At 39.7% G+C, this 19,426-nt stretch overlaps 1 protein-coding gene across 1 annotated transcript in view; it reads left to right on the top strand.

Moving 5' to 3' along the window:
• The window catches only part of ADAMTS5 (ADAM metallopeptidase with thrombospondin type 1 motif 5), a 48,464-nt gene that overhangs the window by 1,725 nt on the left and 27,313 nt on the right, over positions 1-19,426 (top strand). The window contains exon 2 of the mRNA XM_054389007.1: positions 13,149-13,281. Coding sequence (XP_054244982.1) covers positions 13,149-13,281 — 133 coding nt within the window. The remainder of the gene's footprint in view (positions 1-13,148; positions 13,282-19,426) is intronic.

The following is a 19,426-nucleotide window of genomic DNA, read 5'->3' as shown; positions in this document are numbered from 1 at the left end:
TCCGGCTGGTGTTACCCATGCAGAGCTGTGCCTTGCTCTCTGCCCGGTTGTTAATTAATTGCATTACCAGAGGTCGTTAAGGGACATTGCTTTAGTAGACATGTTGCCGAGTTTATGCAATGAAGTTCTTCTGTAAGAGTATCCCTTCAGTGGTTTGGGTTTGGTGTGTTCTTTTTTTCCCTTCCCCGAGAATGAAAAAATAACTGCATGACTTTCCGTTCATCTGAGTTCTGCTTTTCTGCATCTTAGGAGCCTGCCAAAAAGGATGCTTTGGATGGTTTGTGGAAGGAGTTACTCCAGAAGGGGAGAAAAAAAGTGCCTGACTTGCTTTTATAGCTGTAAATAGTTGAAACATTAGGTTCTGTGTCAGTCAGGGATCACTTGTGCAGCAGGAGACTTTTTTAGCAGTGTAAAGCCTTGGTCCAATTTGCAAGCTTTCAATTTTTTATCATTATGATCTGAATGAAAGCAGGCTGCGTAGGCTAGGTCAGAAAGCTCTTGCTTTTTGCTGTAAATATCCTTTTTAATAGTTTATTAATTAAGCCTGGGCCAGAATCCATAACTTTTCACTAAAGATTTTTTTTTCTCTGCCAGTATTCCCATTTATTTCTGTTATTTATGACAATTAAAAAACTGTGTCAGACTGTGAATCTTAGCATCAGCTATTAAGTTAATTTGTGTTGAGATAGGATGTGAATTTAAAGTGCACTTGCTTTCCAGATGCTTATCTGTAATTCCTTTGCATGGGTGCCCTCCTGCCGGAATAAGAGTGTGCTGCTAATCAGTAATCCACTTTCAAAGAGTCCTGAGCAATGCATCTTCCATGCGTAGAGTTACTTCTTTTGGATGTAAGTAGTTCTTGAACAAAATGTCACAGTTCCTGTGGTCTACTTCCACTCTTAAGATGCAAATATCAATTGCCCTGTTAGTTAGGGATGCAAACGCTTTGCAAGAGAAAAGCACAGGCTTCTGTTTTCTTGGTTTACATTTTAACACGTTTAACTATGGGATTAGCTTCTCTGTGCAAGTCAGTATAACTTATTCTGCTTTGAAGACTTGTTGTGTGCACACATGCATTGTTTGGCATTACCTTGTTTGACTCAGTAAGAGTAAGACTATAGTTTCTTACTACATGTGTTCATGATGTTCTTTGCAAAGGGTATGTGCATGTCCAAGGGGTTTTATATGCTTACATTTGAAATGTCAACATGAATCTATTTGCTCTTCTTGGAATGTAAACACAAAAAGGGTTAAAGGATTAAAAAGCAGTAGAGATGTTTCCCAGAGAAAGCAGTTGCATTTTGAACTAAAGAGAGATTTTTTCCAGTTTAGCTTTTCAACAAGAGTGGCAGCATTTGGCAGAAGGACCCAACTTTTACAACTATGTTTTGAATGTATGAAGTACGTTGCTTAGCTACTAGACGCTAAGCCATCGCTGCATGTTTTGATGGGCTCTGAATACCGTCATGCTAATTTTTTAACATCCAGATGTCTTGTTCTAAATGGCTTGTTTTTTAGGCATGGGGTAAATGTGTGAGGTACATTTTCCATCTTTGTTTACTAACTGAGGCCACCTTGAACTTTGTGTGTCTGTGTTGACAGAATAATATTTGCAAATCATTTGTCATCTAAACGCATGTCCTCTGTTCTATGTAACCATTTATGTGTAGTTAGAATCTAACTTTTGCATGCTTGTTGCCATACAAGTCTCTAATGTAATTATTATCTTCATTCTAGAGTGACGTTTACTTGGATGTTATTTTTGTCACTAAAAGAGGCTATTTGACAAGATAGTAGATTTGCTTGAGTTTCTTATAGAGAAAGAATCCTGTCAGAGGTCTGACTTGTCAGTTCCTAAAAGGTGATCATTTCCTGTGAGAGCTCTCGTTAAGGTGACTTGGCTGTTAAGGTGTGTGGTGAGATGGAAGAAGAGCTTGTAAAGCCTCCTTCCTCTGGAGATTATCTCACTTTGTTCTCAATGACAGTGAAGTCAACAGCAAATTTAGAATTTAGTCCGTTTCAGACATTTTTATTGTGAACAGTTGCAGAAGCTGGAAACAGGTTATGTTCTGTCTTCAGGTTTTTGTGGGTGCAACTTGCCAGATTTGTCACAGTAGGAAAACATTATGACTTGCACTCTCTACTTTAACTTAGGCTGTTCTTATTTGAGATCCAGCCTACTTTGCAATTACCCTCTAGTATTCATCCAATCTATTTCATTAGTGACCCTTAGCTACATTTCAAGTGAACTATTGAATACGTTTGGACAAAATCCAGTTCTCTGCCTTTCTTTCCCGCCAGTTCTGAATCATGTGGAAATTAAAATAGGTATTTCTCACAGTAGACACAGGCAAGAAGAGGAAGAAAAAAATGCTTTCCTAAGTGCTTGTTAGTGTCATCTGTGATAGTACCATCATGTTTGGCTCCAGCGGAAAGTTCATATTAGAGCCAAAGGCTACTATCCTGCCTTTCTCCACACAGTATGGCTCTTGCTGTGGTTTAGCTTGTCAATCTGATGGTGCTGTTGAAATGTAAAAGCAAGCTTTGGATTTGAGCTAGCACTGTGCTCTTGTGGCTAAGGCGGCCAATGGTGGTATACTAGGGTGCATTAAGAAGAGTGTGACCAGCAGGCTGAGTGTGACCAGCACTCCCAGCTCTGCCCTAGTGAGGCCACATCTGCATTGCTATGTCTGCTTCTGGGCTCACCAGTTCAAGAGGGATGGATAACTACTGGAGAGAGTCCAGTGGAGGGCTACAAAGAGGATTAGGGGAATGGAGAATCTCTCTTACAAGGAAAGGCTGAGATCTGAGTCTGTTTAGCATGGGGAAGAGAATATTAAGAGGGATTATATCAACATTTGTAAATATATATAGGCGAGTGTCAAGAGGATGGGCCAAACTCCCTTCAGTGGTGCCTAGTGATAGAACAAGGGGCAAAAGGCACAAACGTAGAAAACATAAAGTTCCACCTAAACATTAGGAAAAACTTATTTCTTGCCAGGATGATGACATACTAGGAAAAGCTGCCTAAAGAGATTGTGGAGTCCCCTCCTCTGGAGACTTTCAAAACCCACCTGAGCATGTTCCTGTGCAGCCTGCTTTGGGCAAAACTTCTTTATCAGAGGTATTGGACTAAATGATCTCCAGAGGTCATATCCAACCCCTACCATAAGTGATTATCTTAGCTCTGTGGATCATAATTTTATTGTGTGGAGCACATGTTTTCTTTTGCTCTAGTTCCTTCCTTCTTTTTTACTTCTCTGTATTGTCATTTTCGCACAATTATTATCTCATATTAGTAAAACAAGTTCACTGTACCAATGGTCAGTAGAATATATTTTGCTAATGTTTATTTTAATTATTTTAAAGAAATTATAATGTGACATGTCTATATCACTTTTGTATTGTTTTCACCAATTTTGTTACAAATCTAATACATTTAGATAATGTCCCTGGGGAAAATAAACTGTCACGTAATTTGTGCAGAAATAATGTGATTCATGTTCATCTATAGAGGTGGCATGGAGTTTCCCCTCAGAGGAACTATGGGCTAGGAAAGTTAAATCACATATTTTTCCGTGATCATTCATCGTGTTTCATGACTGAAACTTTTTTTTGCCTTTCCCCTCCTCACGCAGAGTACAAAAAGCTGTATCTGCATTTTTCCAATATTTTTAAATAATCTGTGGTTTGCATAATGCTATGTTTTCTTTATCTGCTTTAGGAAAAAAAGGTTTTGTTAATTTGGACATTGAGAGCATAAGAGCTTAATCCACTTTAGGCTCGATTTCTAATAGTTTATTGTAGAGTGTCCTGAAATCATGAGTGCCTAGAGTCCTCATGTCTCATGTATAAGAGGAAACTAAGAACATGCCTAAGTATCCAGTCTGATGAGGAGGGAATTTCTGAAGCCAGCAAATGTAGCCATAAAGTTAGTTCAACAGGGCATCACCTATACACTGGGTTTTCTTGAATTTCACCTTACCTAGAATTCATAGATTCATAGAATAGCTGGGGTTGGAAGGGACCTTCAAGATCGTCTAGTTCCAACCCCGCTGCATGGGCAGGGATACCTCCCACTAGACCAGCTTGCTCAAGGTCCCATCCAACCTGGCCTTGAACAGGGAGGGGGCATCCACAACCTCCCTGGGCAACCTGTTCCAGTGTCCTCTGTTAGACGGCAACCAAAGCAAAGTACCCCAAGGCCCTTCTGCAGGAACCTGGAGCATCTTCAGCCAAGTGGTGGTGGGTGGGGGATCACCAACTCCCTGCCCACCTCCTGGAAATATTCCTCCTTGAGGCACACCATGATTTTCTAATGGACATTAAAATTCTCTGGATTATATTTGGCAAAACCAGCTACAAAACATTCAAGCAAAGCCTCTGAAAGTTGTGTAGATATGGTGTAACCAGACAGAAAAATGGTACCAAAGTTCAGCATCACAAGTGAGATTAAAATGCCCAAAACTCAGTCCTGAATGAAGGATTTTGACATAAAAGGAAGATGATCTCAATTTAAGCTACTGGAGGAAAAATATGTGACTTCTGTTTTGGACTGTATGGTAGGTATCACCACTCCTGTTTTCCCAGAAAGGTGACCAGACTTAGACCTTTTCTTTCAAGGTATGGCCACGGGAGAACAGAGAAGCAGCTTTATGAGTCTGATGGGAGTCCTTCCTTGCTTTAGGCCCTCTATATGGTGCCCTAACGTGGACAGCCCCCATGAGCAAAGCTCACCAGTGTTTCGGGAAGAGGACTTTAAACAGCAGACTTCCTCCAGGGCAGCTTTCCACCATTTTGGCTTGTAAAGTCTCTCTTTTTAAGTATCTTAATATTGGTTGAAGGGTAAAACAGGTGATTCCTTAGTTACTTTGTTCACCAGTTAGCCCTTATCTGAAGTACCCTTTGTTTTGTCTTAGGTCTTGTGTTTCTTTTGACTTCAAGATATCATGCACTCCTTGAGTGATACTTGTAATATTCTCTGGGTGTACCTTACTTTCCCTGTCATGAGCTGTTCTGCTTTTTTGTGACATTGATAAACTTTTACCCACTTTGCAGAGTGGGGTATGAGAGGGTGGATGCAGAGGTCCCATATACCTCCTGACCCTGCTTTCCCTTCACATGGCTGTGGTGGGACCACTGCTGCAGGAAGTTGGAAAGTCATGTTTAATTCCTTCCTCTGCTTGAAGGATTTTAGGTCAGTATCGCCTGCCTCCCAGGAGAGATCCTTAACCAGTTGGTTGTGAACTGTTCCAGGTGTTAAGGAAACTTTCCACTTCTCTGACCAAAATTACATCACTGTTTAGAAAGTAATTTAAGATTCATATGGTGAGAAGGAGAGAAATTGTGACCTGAAGCCACTGACTGGAGCACACTGCTCAGAGCAAGGTGGGCTGGGTTTCCAAAGCACGGAGAGGAGGTTCTTTCTGTTATTCACCAAAGGACTGTTCAGTGTTAAATACAGAAGCAGACTGAGGAATAGGGACTAAAAGGTAGGTCACTCCACCAAGTACTATAAACACTAACTGCAGGCTGGGGCTAGGGAAAATTTTGGCACAGGAGGAGCCACAACTCCCTGCACACACAGATGTGCAGACCTTCATTCTCAACCATAGTCTGGTGTAAATCATGGGCACACTCCTAAGAAACGTATTTCAAAGGTTCTTCATCCCTGAAAGAAATTTAAAGTTGGATGACAGTCTTATTGGGCGAAGGCTTTAACTGGTGATCCATTATGAAGTAACCAGAAAAGCAAGTGAACAAACACACAGAGATGTAAAAACTGTTAGCTGAGTTTTAAAAAAAGGTGATGTACAGCTATGCCTGCCAAGTCTAATCCTGTTGGTTTCTTGTACATAAGATCAGAGAATGTCCGTAGACTTAACTTCCCTCACAGGAAGGGAACCCCAGTCAAGTTTTAGTATAAGTGCTAAGATGCTCGGAACTGTAAAACTGTGGGACTCTGGGTCCCATAAGGTCACAAACTGCAAGCCATATGAAGGGAAGATAACTCAAAGACCAGAGGACATGTGAGCCAGTTTTGTTCTTCTACCTTTACATTCTACCAAACTGTGCAAGTGGTGCTTTGCATCAGGTCCACAAGCTCTGGCGTAATACCAGGTTTCACTAAGCAGTTTATTCTTGTTTTTAAGCCTGCTGCAGAAATTTGAGAATTTCAGGTAAAATAAATTAACTGCTCCAGCGGGTGCCACAAGAGTTAGCTTCATTCACGACAATGCCATGTATAGATGGCAAACAGCCAGCTGCTCTAGACGTGCTTTAAAATTCCAAGAAAATCTGGCCTTTAATAAGCTGTCTAATTAACTACTCATCTTCCTATGTACAGCTCAGCTTTCATGAGACATTCCTTTACCAAAGCTTAAGTCTTAACATCTATTGTGTCCTATGTAGCCAGTGCATTCCCTATTTATTCTTCTATTTTGAAACTACTGTAATGCAGAGCAAATGCCAAACTCTGCATTCCTACTTTAGAAACATCAAGAAACACTTACTCTTGAAAGCTTCTGTTGCTATTGAGATGCAGTTACGTGAACACACAGATCTGAGTGATTAACTTTTAAAATAGAAGCCACATACTAGAGCAAAATAATAATTGGAAACTGATTTTAACTATCATGTGAGTCCTCACTTTCTTAGTGCTTTATCCTGGAGTATGAATACCTGAGGAGGCACATGCAGACTTTTTAGATAGTATCATTACATCTTTTTTTTTATCAAAAAATAATTATTTTCAAGGGAAATAAAAACTTTTATGGTCTTCTCAGAAACCTTGCTTCATAAAAGTCTAAGACTGCTTTCAAGGCTGCCCAGGAAAACTAAAAATATGGCTATTGGTGCTGGTAACATATAATCCATGGTTTATATCAAAAGAAATTTTGCCATAAGGGTTTAAATCAGTGGAATGTAAACAGACGTGACTTTCACAAATGCCACTTGAAATCAGGCTGTTGGAAAAGACCATGTAGATATGGAATGATGAGTTGATCTGATGGCAAATTTTCAGAAATGTGTCTCAGAGATGCTACTTGATAGGCTTTGGTTATGTATATAATGTATTCTATTCGGTGCTATGAGTAGAAAGATACGAAAGTTCAAATCATGCAGAAGCAAGAGAAATAAAGAATAAATGAGACTATAAATTGAGAACATACTGGAGCTGAGTCTTCAGTAATGTCAGTAAGTGATTATGGAAAATGTCAACACTAGCTTATAAAAGGCATCCTCATGAAGTCATGGAGGACTGACGCCTATAACAAAAAACTCAGCATATGCTATCTGTCCAAAGCACAGGCAACATGTGCCCTTCCCTAACAGCAGATGGGCAACCTGTAGACATCCCTCCCCAGTAACAGCTTCGTAAAAAGAAGCTAATGCCAGAAAATATTTCCTGTCCTTGTTTCCAAGATCATTTACAAGCCTCCTCCATCACTGCCCAGCTGGGATTCAGTAGGTGGCTGCAAGGCTCCCCATACCACCTTGATCAAGACTGCTGGTCCCACACCATCTGGGGACAGCTGTTTTCCAGCTGTTTGTGGAGCTAGGTAATTTTACAGATTAGCAGTTTTCAGAAGAATTTATATTCTGCTGTGGGATTTCCTAGAAGAAACCCTTACGTAATACAAGCTCGTAAAGAAAGTCCTTTTATCCAGCCCAGTCTTAGGGTATTTCATAAAGAAATCATGAAGCCTGCTTTGTTTTGCCTAGGCAACTGTTATGCAAATGAAGACTGCATTGAAAGTGGGTGGGATGCTGAGATGTGTCATAGTCTGGGAAATGATGGACATGGAAGAACAGCGGTTTGATGAAGTGATTGGATTTCTGAGGAAACCCAAGCGTGCAGTATGCTGAAATGTCAGTAACATGTAACATACAACGTATGAAAAGTAAACCAAACATTGCTCTGGCCGTTAGTGCTTGCGTATAGAATCATGGAATACACTGGGTTGGAAAAAACCTTCAGAGTTCATCTAGTCCAACCCCTTTGCAGTAAGCAGGGACATCCCCAACTAGATCTTGTTGCTCAGAGCCCCATCAAGCCTGACCCAGCTTTCTTGTAGGCCTTCTTCAGGTCCTGAAAGGCCATTATAAGGTCTCAGCGAAGCCTTCTTTTCTCTAGACTGATCTACCCCAGGAGAGGTGCTCCAGCCATGTATTCATTTCTGTGTCCCTGCTCTGGACCTTCTCCAACAGGTTAGGTCCATGTCATTCTTGTCCTGGACAAAGTACTCCAGAAGAGGTCTCACCAGAGCAGAGAAGAATGGAAGAATCACTCCTCTCGATCTGCTGACCACACTTTTTTTGATGCAGCCCAGAATGCGATTTGCCTTCTGGGCTGCAAGTGTGCATCATTGGCTTATGTGCAGCTTTTCATCCACTGGTACCCCTAGTCCTCAGGACTATTCTCTGTCACATCATTCCCTATCCTGTGTTGATAATGAGGATTGTGCCAATCCAGGTGCAGGACCTTGCACTTGGCCTTGTTGAACCTTGTTCACCTGGATCCACTTTTCCAGTTTTTCCAGGTCCCTCTGGATGACATCCTGTTCCTCTAGCATATTGAATGCACCATTCAGTTTGCTGTCATCTTCAAACTTGCTGAGGGTGCACTCAGTCTCACTGTCTGTATCATTGAAGATACTAAACAGCATTGGTTCCAGCACAGATCCCTGAGGGACACCACTTGTCTCCTTCTGAACATTGAGCTGTTGACCACTACCCTCCAGATGTGACCATCCAGCAAGTTCCTTATCCACCTATCAAATCTGTATCTCTCCAGCTTGGAGAGCAGGATGTTCTCGGGGACCATGTCAAAGGCCTTGAAGAAGTCCAGACAGATAGCATGCATTATCCTTCCCTTGTCTACTGATTGATTTCAATCCATTGTAGATAGCCACTGGGTTGGTCAGGCAGGACTTACCCTTAGTAAAACCATGCTGGCTGTCTCAAATCACCTCCCTGTCCTCCATGTGCCTTAGCAAATCGTCTAAGAGGATTTGTTCCATGATCTTCCCAGTTACAGAGGTGAGGCTGACAGGTCAGTAATTCTCAGGGTCATCCTTTCTACCCTTTTTAAAAACAGGTGTAATGTTTCCCTTCTTCCAGTCACCAGGGACTTCACCTGACTGTCATGACTTTTCAAATATCATGGAGAGTGGCTTGGCAGCTACATCAGCCAATTCCCTCAGGACTCTGGGATGCATCTCATCAGGTCCCATAGACTTGTGTATGTTCAGGATCCTCGGATGGTCAGAAACTTTGCCTTCACTTACAGTGGGAAGGATTTTGTCCCCCTGGTCCCCTTGACCACAGCCCTTCAGCTTCGGAGGTCTGAGGGGAGAGGTTGCCGATGAAGACGAAGGCAAAAAAAGTTGTTGAGAGCCTCAACCTTTTTGTCATCTGTTGTTACTAGCTCACCATTCTTGCCCATCTGGGAGGAGTTATGTTTTCTTTAACTTTCCTTTTCTGGTTGACATACATGTAGAATACCTTCTTGTTATTCACATCCCTTGCCAAGTTCAGTGCCAGTCACACTCTGGCCTTCCTGACTTCCTCCCTACACAACTGAGAAGCATCCCTATACTCTTCCCAAGATACCTGTCCCTACTTGAACTGCCTGTGCATTTCCTTCTTGCCTTTTAGTTTGGTCAGCAGGTCTCAACTGAGCCATGCTCATCTCTTCCTTTCTTTGCCTGATTTCTACATCTGGGATTCAAGAGCTCTTGTGCTCTGTGGAAGGTGTCCTTATAGATCTGCCAGCTCTGCTCTGCTCCATTGTCCCTGAGGGCTGTTTCGCAGAGGGTCCAACTGACAAACTCCCTGAAGAGCTGGAATTTTGCTTTCCTAAAATTCAGGGTCCTGACTATGCTGCTTGTCTGATTCAGATCCCTTAGGACTGTAAACTCCACCAGTGCATGATCACTGCAACCCAGGCTGCCTCCAATCTTGACATCCCTGATGAGCTCGCCTGCAATGGTGGCCATCAGATCCAGTATTGCATTCTCCTGGGTAGGGCTGTCTATTTCCTGTCTTAAGAAGTTATCCTTGAGGCACTCCAGGAGTCTCCTGGATGGCCTGCAGCTCTCCATGTTACTTTTCCAGCAGATGCTGGGGTGGTTAAAATCTCCCAGCAGGACGAGAGCATGTGAGCGTATCTCCTTTGTCAGTAGGCTCCCTTTTATTGGGTGGCCTGTAGTAGGCACCAACCATGAGGTTCCCCTTGTGGCCTCAGTGTCTTAATTCCTACCCATAAGCTTTTGACTTCCTTGTGGCTATTCTTTAGAGACATCTCTTCACACTGTATCCATTTCTTAACATAGAGGGCAACATATCCTCCCTTCCTTCCTCTCCTTTCCCTTCTGAACAGTTGTAGCCATCAGTAGCCACACTCTAGTCATAACATTTGTCCCATCAAGTTTCAGTAATGACTATCATAGCTTTCATATGTACATAGCTATCTTTTTTATGATGAATGAAGGTAATGTAACACAATCTTGTGCATAGCTTTCAAAATTTTGAGGGTGATATTGCTTACCAGCCAAGAGTTGGAAGGGCTGCTTACCATTAACATTTTCAATGCTCCACACTTCCCATCAGAAGTAGCTAAAGAAGTTTATGAGATGTCTTCTTAGAAAGACTGTGTTCTTTTAATTATATATGTGTTATCAAATCTGGAGAATCATTGTGAGGTCTGGTTGCGTTTGCTGTAGGCGTATCACTGACATTGCTGTTTCTTGTAGAAAAATGAAAATAAATCATGCACTCACATAAGACACCTGTATACTGGTATAATTTTGTCCACACTGACAGCAGTGCTGATGCATCTCAGCAATAATGACCCCCAAATACAAGAAATTACCAAATGACATGGAATCTGCATGCAGAGATAAGGCCTCAGTTAATTCATTTTATACTATTTTTGGTGTTGTCAACTTGAGAGTGATGTAGACTTCCTCCAGTAAGCTGTTTTCTGTCTGGTTTATGTGCTTTTTGATACTTGTATAAGGATTTCAGTTCAACTGCTTGTGTGAATTCAGTACAAATTCCATTAGAATAAAGGTACCTTAATTCCTATACCATTTAGACTCATTTACTTAAACCAATCATGTCACCAGAAAAAGGTATTTTTATTGGCACTATGCGCATGTATTTTTTCTGAGTTTTGTTACTCGTACTGCTGTAGGTAAACCACTTACATTTATGTGGAGTTTACACTGTGTAAACTGTACCCTTAGACTGAATGGGACAGATTAAGAAGTAACATTTAAAAGGCTGGGTGGATATGAGCTCAAGCAAAAATAATAGGTGTTTAAGGATTGTATTTCCCTTGTTGAATACATCCCAGATGTTTGATGCTATAACATGATCTTATTTAGGTCCTCTTCCAACATTGATCCAGAGATGCTGAAAATTATGTGAGGTTTACTTTCCTAAATAAACCTGGAAAAAAGACTGCAATTCTTTTACTTGAAAATCAGCATCCTTATTCTGTATCTTCCCATAACCCATGCAGAAGGCATGTCTGGGGATTTAACTGGATGTCAGAGGTGGGAGTCAGTGGCATTAGAAAGAAAATTGTCTGTATATTATCTGCATTGCTACAGAATGGAAGTTTTTCTTAAACTGTGGATTACACCTGTGAAGATCTGGGAATTGAAATAGTTTTGAACTTTATTCCTTCTCTTCTTGTGAGGCTGCTATGTTCATTGGTACTGAACTGATATTTAAATCCTGACATTAAGTAGCACAAAGAGTTTCCAGACACCTGGAAGCCAGAACTGATCCTGAAATTCTTGTTACACATATGTAATATCACCATGTAATTCTAGCTTGAAAATGTCTACTTCCCTTTGGGGAAAACAAAACAAAACAAAACAAAACAAAGAAAAAAAAACCAGGCTTTTGGGTTTTGTTTTTTTTTTTTTTAACAGATCCTCTATTATGGTATCTGTGAAGTCAAGGTGTTTTCTTTGACCTCAGTGGGATTTGAATCCTGGGCGTTTGCCTAAATTTGAAACTGTGATAATCAGTGAATATTTCTGACCTGAAGCCTCATACAGGACATCTGTTATTCAGATAGGTTTATTATGAAAGGCTTCATAAAGGAAAGTCATTATAAAAGGAAATATGAAGGAAAGGAGAGAGTCTCAAAAATTAAGGGGAAAAGGTACTCTTTGATGATTTTGATAATAACATCTGATAATACTCCCATGCCTTGAAAATGACAATTTCATTCAACCACAGTGAAATGCTGAAGTGTTCCGAATAGCGTAATACCTACTTTTTCTTCACAACTAAAGAAGTATATATATGTACATTCAGACTAGTATTCCTCCCTCTGTTTCAGCAGAAGCACTAAAACATTACTGTTAATTAAAACACTATGCCTGACTGAAGCTGCCGTTATCATTATAGTTACCATTATCATTCTGGAACAGAAATAATAAATCTCAGGAAATCTGCATGGATTTGGAGGCACCCTGTATCTACAAGTAGGAAACATGATCACTAGTAGGACACTGTCATATCACTGACTCTTTAAGTAACCTCTGAGTATTGCTTAAATATTGGATATATTTGGTAATATGTTAGTAATCATTGTAATACTTGATAGATGTGTGACATCAAGTTCAGTATATAGCAATCTAATTTCTTGAAGTGCAGGTATAAGACTTTCCTTTGGAAAAGAAAGGTGATTTCTGGTTCAAGGACTGATCAGGAGTCTGAAGCTTTCTCTCTTTGCTGTGCTTCAGCTTATGTAAATAAAGAGAACATTCTGTTTTTATTGTCAAGGAAGAAATGCTTCTACAGCATGTGTTTTGAGTACCTAACTCAGTGCAGGTTTGAGCCTGTGGATGCGTTGCAGAAATAAAAAATCAACTAAGAACAATTAATTACAGAACATAGTCAAATTCTGTGAAGTCAATAAAAATACTCCCCTTGACTGTACCAGGGATAGAACGGGGTCACTGTGCTTTTAATTCCATTGACATCTTTAGCTGGAAGCTTATATTGATGCTTTTATCCAAGTTCTACAGTTTGCATAGGTCTGGTGACTTTACCCTGTTGCTGCCTGAGGGTGTAAAAAATTTATTTAATGATTTTTTTTTTTGTTTTTCCTTCCTGGGCAGGATTTATGTGGGCATCATTCATGTGATACTCTGGGAATGGCAGACGTTGGGACCATATGCTCTCCTGAGCGCAGCTGTGCAGTGATTGAAGATGACGGCCTCCATGCAGCTTTTACAGTGGCTCACGAAATTGGTATGCAGTGCCTTTTCTGTTCCCTTGCCAAATCAAACACTTGTAACAGCTGCATTAGTAACCAAAATACTTTGCAATTAATTCCAGATTTCCCCTGGTCCAGATACTCACTTGGGGATTAAGGCTGTATACATACGCACTTCAGAGTTAACTAATAAGGGATCAGAAGGCAAGTGAAGGCACACAGTAGGTGTTTCCTTTCTGACAGTGTTGTTTCTAAGTAGTAGTTGAAGTGAAAATTCAAAGGCTGCTGCTACTGTCCAAAGATGTCAGTACTTGTCCCTCCTGAGAAAGCGTTTACCCTATCTATTGTAATTTACATTCATTCAATGTACACACAGTGGAAAATAACCCAATTTACATGGCTCTACTCTTGCAAAACTTTTTCTTGGGACAAAGTATTGCCTGCAGAGAAAAGCTTTTGTGGGTAAAACCAGAATTCGAATCTTTTCCAAACCGTAAGGAAATTCCACCTTCCTGGCAAAATACAGTACTAATAGAAATCCTGAAATAAATGAAATAGGTTTCAGGTGATAAAGGTTTGGTCAAGAAAACTGTGTAACTGTTTCAGTTTTCACCTCAGTAGGCAACAGTTTAATGAGGGTGCCGTATGTGTACCCTTCCTAAGGATTTATGAAAGAATTAGTAACAGAAGTTCATATTCTGAAATACTACATCTTTTATGATATATTCCTTCAGAGAGGCTGCTGCCATCTTGATTATTTTCAGTTTACTAATGTTTTGTGAGCTGTACTCACTGGAAATACTTTTTGTATGAGGGCTATTCGCTTTGGTGAGTGAACAGCAATTTGAAAGTGGAGAACTTTTTTTTTTTTTTAAACATTCTTGGAAGGAAATAACAAGGAAAGGAGAACTTTCAGAGGGAGCCAATTGCTGAATTGCCTTGTACCTCATGCCAAACCAAAGTAAAGTTTGCTTTGGGAATATCATTGCAGTAGTTCAATTTTCAAGTAGCTAGCAGGTAGAGCCCAAGACTTGTGTGCCTTATATATACATCTGGCTCAGCAACCAGGGGTCATCAAGTATGAAAAAGCAGCTGGCATGTCAGCAACCTGACCCTTCAATGATTAGTAAACTCAATCCTACAGCTCATATGGTGCTACAAAGAAATGAAATCAGTAGTGGATGGAGAGGAATCATGCATTGCATGAAAACATAAAATGTTGTGACAGCATGAGTCCCAAAGCATAGATTTTATTTTAACAAACAAGAATGTAATTATAAATGTAATAATTATAATATAATTATAAATGCAATAATTATAATGTAATTATAAAAGAAAAACCTCCAAGAAAGAACTAATTCAGAGCATTTGGAAATAAGCAAAACATCAAAGACAACTTCATATCAGATGAGTTTAGTCTCATCAAACTTGAATGATGTGAAGCTAACAACCCATCAAAAACCAGTCTAGAAATGGGACAAATAGAGAGATTGGTGAACTTACCCCATCACTCAAAGGGCAGTCTACTAGAAGTGATGCTTGTATCTTCTTGCATCCAGAAGTGATTCTTACTGAGGAAAGTTAGTGAGCATTGGTCAGTTTGGATGAGGAACCTTCTTGTGATGACAGTGTGAATATATCTGGTGCATGAAGAAGTGACCAATGTATCTGGGCTACCATTTTATCAGCAGTAAATACACATTTTGGTAGATTTAAAATGAAAGAACATAGACGAATAAAGATAAGGATGAGCACTAAATATGGATATTATTACTTTGAATTCCACACAAAGAAAATGTTAAGTATAGTAAATTATTTTTAAAGATCTAGACACATGTTTTTGAAAGAGAACCATTTTCATACCTAGACGTTTACAGGAATCTGTAAAAGCCGTAATTTTCAATGTAAAAAAGGCATGAATCTAAACGAATAAATAAGTACCCAAATGGACAAAAACCCTCTAGTTTGAGGTTGTTTAAAATAACATCCCTTTTTTTTCTCCTCACCATCAGATATTAAGAAAGGAAGGGGTGTCAGCTCACAGACTGATCTTTGTGTGTGTGGCCTGAAGTGGGAGAAGTTGAGAAGAAAACACAGCTAAAATTGCTTGAGTACTTACATTAAATTAGAGGTCAAAAAAGGATGAAAAATAAAAGTGTGGCATGGATACCATTTAGTTAAGCACGTTGGGGAAAACCTTGCTTTATTTTATTTGGAGACCAGATTTCATCCTACAGTTCAGAAGACATGAAGTTCCCCCTCTCCTGTGGGCAGGGTGCAGCTTTAATTTTACAGTGGCTTAGTTAGTTGGTGGAATTCACGTGGCAACATAGGAAAAGGGCAGCGTCCCTCACAAGACACAGGGGATGCTATGGGCTCTGAGCCTAAGATGCTCTGTTCTGTCAGCAGGAAGAGCAAGGTGAGCTGCTAAGTCAATCAGTCACCACCTGCAGTTTTTCAAAGAACCCTGCTGCATGTGCACGAGTAGCAGATGCAGCATCATCAACACGGACTTGATCCAGAGAATGGCTATGTGTCCTCACTTTGACTTCCAAGGGAATCTGAATGCTCTAGTTTCCTCTCTGAAAGATCCAAGAGCACTTTTAAGGATCAGATTCTTTCTCTGGAAGGCAACCAAAATAAATGGAACTGTAGCTCAACTAAGGAGGATAATGGACAGAGCAGGGTCTCAGATTGGATACATGCATAGGAAGCCAAAAAGCAGACAGCTTGAGAATAAGCCTGCTGCTTCTGTTGTCAGGGTTTCTACTATGTTATGTTAGACGTTTAGTTTATTTCTTTCAGATAAAATAAGTGAATTTTGACTAGTGGGTTTTGAGGGAGAGAGTATGAATGAGCAGCAAAGCAAGCAAAAACCTCCCAAGAGCTGTAAGCGAGAGCACAGAAAGCAATAGATGCATCCAAATTCTTAGTACAACTTATTAGCTGACAGTAAGAGGTGGAGATCCATATATAAAGATTGACAAGGTAGGATGTGAATCTTGTCTTACTTGTATGTAAGAAAATCAAGAATAATTTGTCTCCAATAACAAATGCAGAAAAAGAGGATAATGGAAAAACAAACAAACAAGCAAAAAACCAAAACAGAGGGAACCTTGTAAATTTGAGTGTGATAATCCAGTTTCTCCCCAGAATGAAGAGAAGCAATGCTAATAGCAATTTTTTTTAATCATATCCTGTCAAGGCATCCAGCCATTAACTGTAAAACCATATAAGGTGGTTTTCTAGCAGGGGACCTAGTGCTATCAGTTTGGACAGCAGTATCTTTGCTGAAGCTGAAAGCCTTACAGATCTTGCCTGAAATCATCAGTTCAGCTCCATGGTGTATCATAGGGATGTCTAATTTAAAGCAACTCCTTCAGCTATGCCTTCATAGCTTTGTTGGCATATCTGAGCTAGCTTAGGCACAGTATGTAGACATTCTCCAATCCTTTTTTATCATCAACATATTGGCTGTAAAAAAACTTATGTCTCCTTATTTTTCATGCAGTTCCATGCTTCACAGTGGCATCTGGAGAAAAGTATTAAAGAACCTATGATTGCTCAATAATCTCAGCATTTGTTTAGTGTTTTCCATGGATCAACACTAGTATATTGCTTCTCCATGTATCCCTTATTAAAATAGCCATCAGGAAACAAAAATAACTAGATTCTCATTCTAATGCTCTGGACTCTTGGGTTGAGATCTGTTGCTTTAACAATGTTGAATTACAAGACAACCATACATCCCAGGAAGATGATCCAACATTGCAAACAGATACAGTCCCTCAATTTGAAGTTATGTTTAACAACTCTCATGATGGGATATATCCAATACATTGTTTAGTAGTCTGGTGTGGCATTTTGTGATGCAGTCACAGTCCAAAGTTTATGCTGACTTTGGCTCCTCCAGAGTCCCATATGCTTCAGTACAGACAGCCCACCATCCTAAAAGGGTTTCTCATTTACAAAACAATGAGAAGACTTCAAGAGAAAATAGGTGGAGCTAGTGCTTTTATCAATAGGTGATTTCCAAAAATCACAAAAGACATTTCAAGGAGAGCCAAATATTAAACTTGTTTCTTGAGTTTTGATCTAATCCTTAAATACAAACGCATCCTCCCTGCAGTCTTTAAGCTAGCAAAGCTATGGTTTAGTTCAGTGAGAATTCTGTGGGTCTAACAACTTACAATATATGTATCTTTGTTCTTTCCATCAATCTTGATGATCTTTGTTCTTTTTTTCCCTTTTTAAGAGGAGATAAAGGGAATACACTGGGATTTTTGCTCAGTGGTAATGTTCATTTGACCTTTTACAAAGTTCCTTTTTCTGTTATGCAACCACACTGGCATGCTATTACTCCTTCTATCCTCTTGAGTAATATGGTTTACTGATGGTCTTTTCAAGTATTTTATTTTTAGGATATAACTTTAAAATTGCTGCATGGAACTAATTAAACTTCTGTTCATTAATTTTACTTTATCCTTTACATGTGATTTTAGAGAAGGGGAGGCCAAAGGGCAGCACAAAAGCAGTCTTCAAATGCATTAAAAATTGTTGCAATGATCTACATAATAAATCATTCTCATGTCCACCTGGGACAGCATAAGTGGTAATGGCCTTAAATTGCAGCAAGGGAAATTTACTTTAAGCATTAGCCAAAATCATCTAACCAGAAGGACAGTTAAGGGCAGAAATAAATTGCTTGGGAAGACTGTGAGATCTCAGTTACTGGAGGTTCACAGGAGCTGGCTGGCTAAAACAGCAGTAGGTTAGGGGATGCGGAACCTACCCCAGGGCAGAGAAATGCGCAAGATGGTTTTTTGAGGTCTCCTCTCAGCCTCGTTTTCTATGGTTGTGTGTAATTATCACGTCATCCACAACTATACTGCATAGCACCTAAACCCAAAGAACTGTTCAGAAACTAAAACTAAAACCTAACAATGTGCATGATATTTAAATGATAGTCTTCCCATCGATGTCCATAAAAGAGTCAGAAATACTCTTACTACATATTTTGCATGTGCTCATTTTGCATACAGTCAAAAGTAACTAAACACAGTCATCTTTTCTTTTCCACTGCTGAACATGTAGTCCTTTGATTTCAAGGCTGTTGAGATAAAGCAGATAAAGACAGGCTTCAGACCTGACAGGTACAAATCTTTTGTAGCCTTTCATTTTAAGGGGGATACATTGCCAAGGGCACAGAATCTCAGAGGCACATGAAAAAAGGTGGTTGTCTGAGTTTTATATTATGTTTCCTTCACAGCACACAAAGTTTAGGCAAATATCCAGGTAATCATAATTAGGCAGATTTGCTTTCTTATCAAATAGAGAGAAAGTACACTCATCCAAGTCTTCTCTGATGACATACATCAGGAAAATTGCTTGATTCCTTCTCTTTGAACCTTTTTCAAAGTTCTCTCTAAACTTAGGCTTGCAAAAGCCCTTGTGAATGTATCCCCTTTGGTTAAGAGAAAAGATGGGCAATCAAAGCTAAGCCTTCACAAGAGGTAAGAAGTGGGGCAGAAAATTGACCTGATGCTTCAAAAAACAAACAGCTGTACAAAGGGTTGCTAGTTAAAAATTCTTGACTGGACTACAATATTTTGATTAACTTGTAATATTGCATGTAATATATAATTATTCCACCTGTAGCACACATGGTGCTTAAAGCAAACCTTTTTTTTTCAATGAAGCTGAGCGAGTTTGCATGGAAAAGGGGAGAGATGGATAGGTGAAACTAATATGATGTAGAAAAATGGAGTCTGCAGGTTCTGAATATGCTAGAGTTTTTCTATATCTACCACATGCTTTAAAGTCTGAGGAGATGGGGGAACTTTGCCTTCTTAATGTCTGCAGTGAGGAGGTGGAGGTTTTCAACAGGAAACTTCAGGAAGTTACTCAGACACAGTACTAACATTGCCAGAGTTTTCAGAGGTTTTTAGGAGCTGTGCTGATCTTTGTGTACATCTAACCTCATGAATAATTAGATTAAACAAGCACTATGCACTGAAAAGCTATTGCAGATTCCAAAACATCGTATCTGAAAGCCAAATATGTAGAGTGAGATATCAGTATCTCTGTAACTGTAAAGGAATTGAGAATAAAACTATGTTTTGCTTAATGTTTCAGAACAATTAGTATAAAAAAATTATTTAAAGGACATGGGTTAGTGGT

The sequence above is a fragment of the Indicator indicator genome, chromosome 1 (assembly GCF_027791375.1).
Source record: "Indicator indicator isolate 239-I01 chromosome 1, UM_Iind_1.1, whole genome shotgun sequence".
Lineage (NCBI taxonomy): Eukaryota > Metazoa > Chordata > Aves > Piciformes > Indicatoridae > Indicator > Indicator indicator.
The sequence above is the reverse complement of the archived record's forward strand: the minus strand, read 5'-3'. Positions and strand labels throughout refer to the sequence as shown.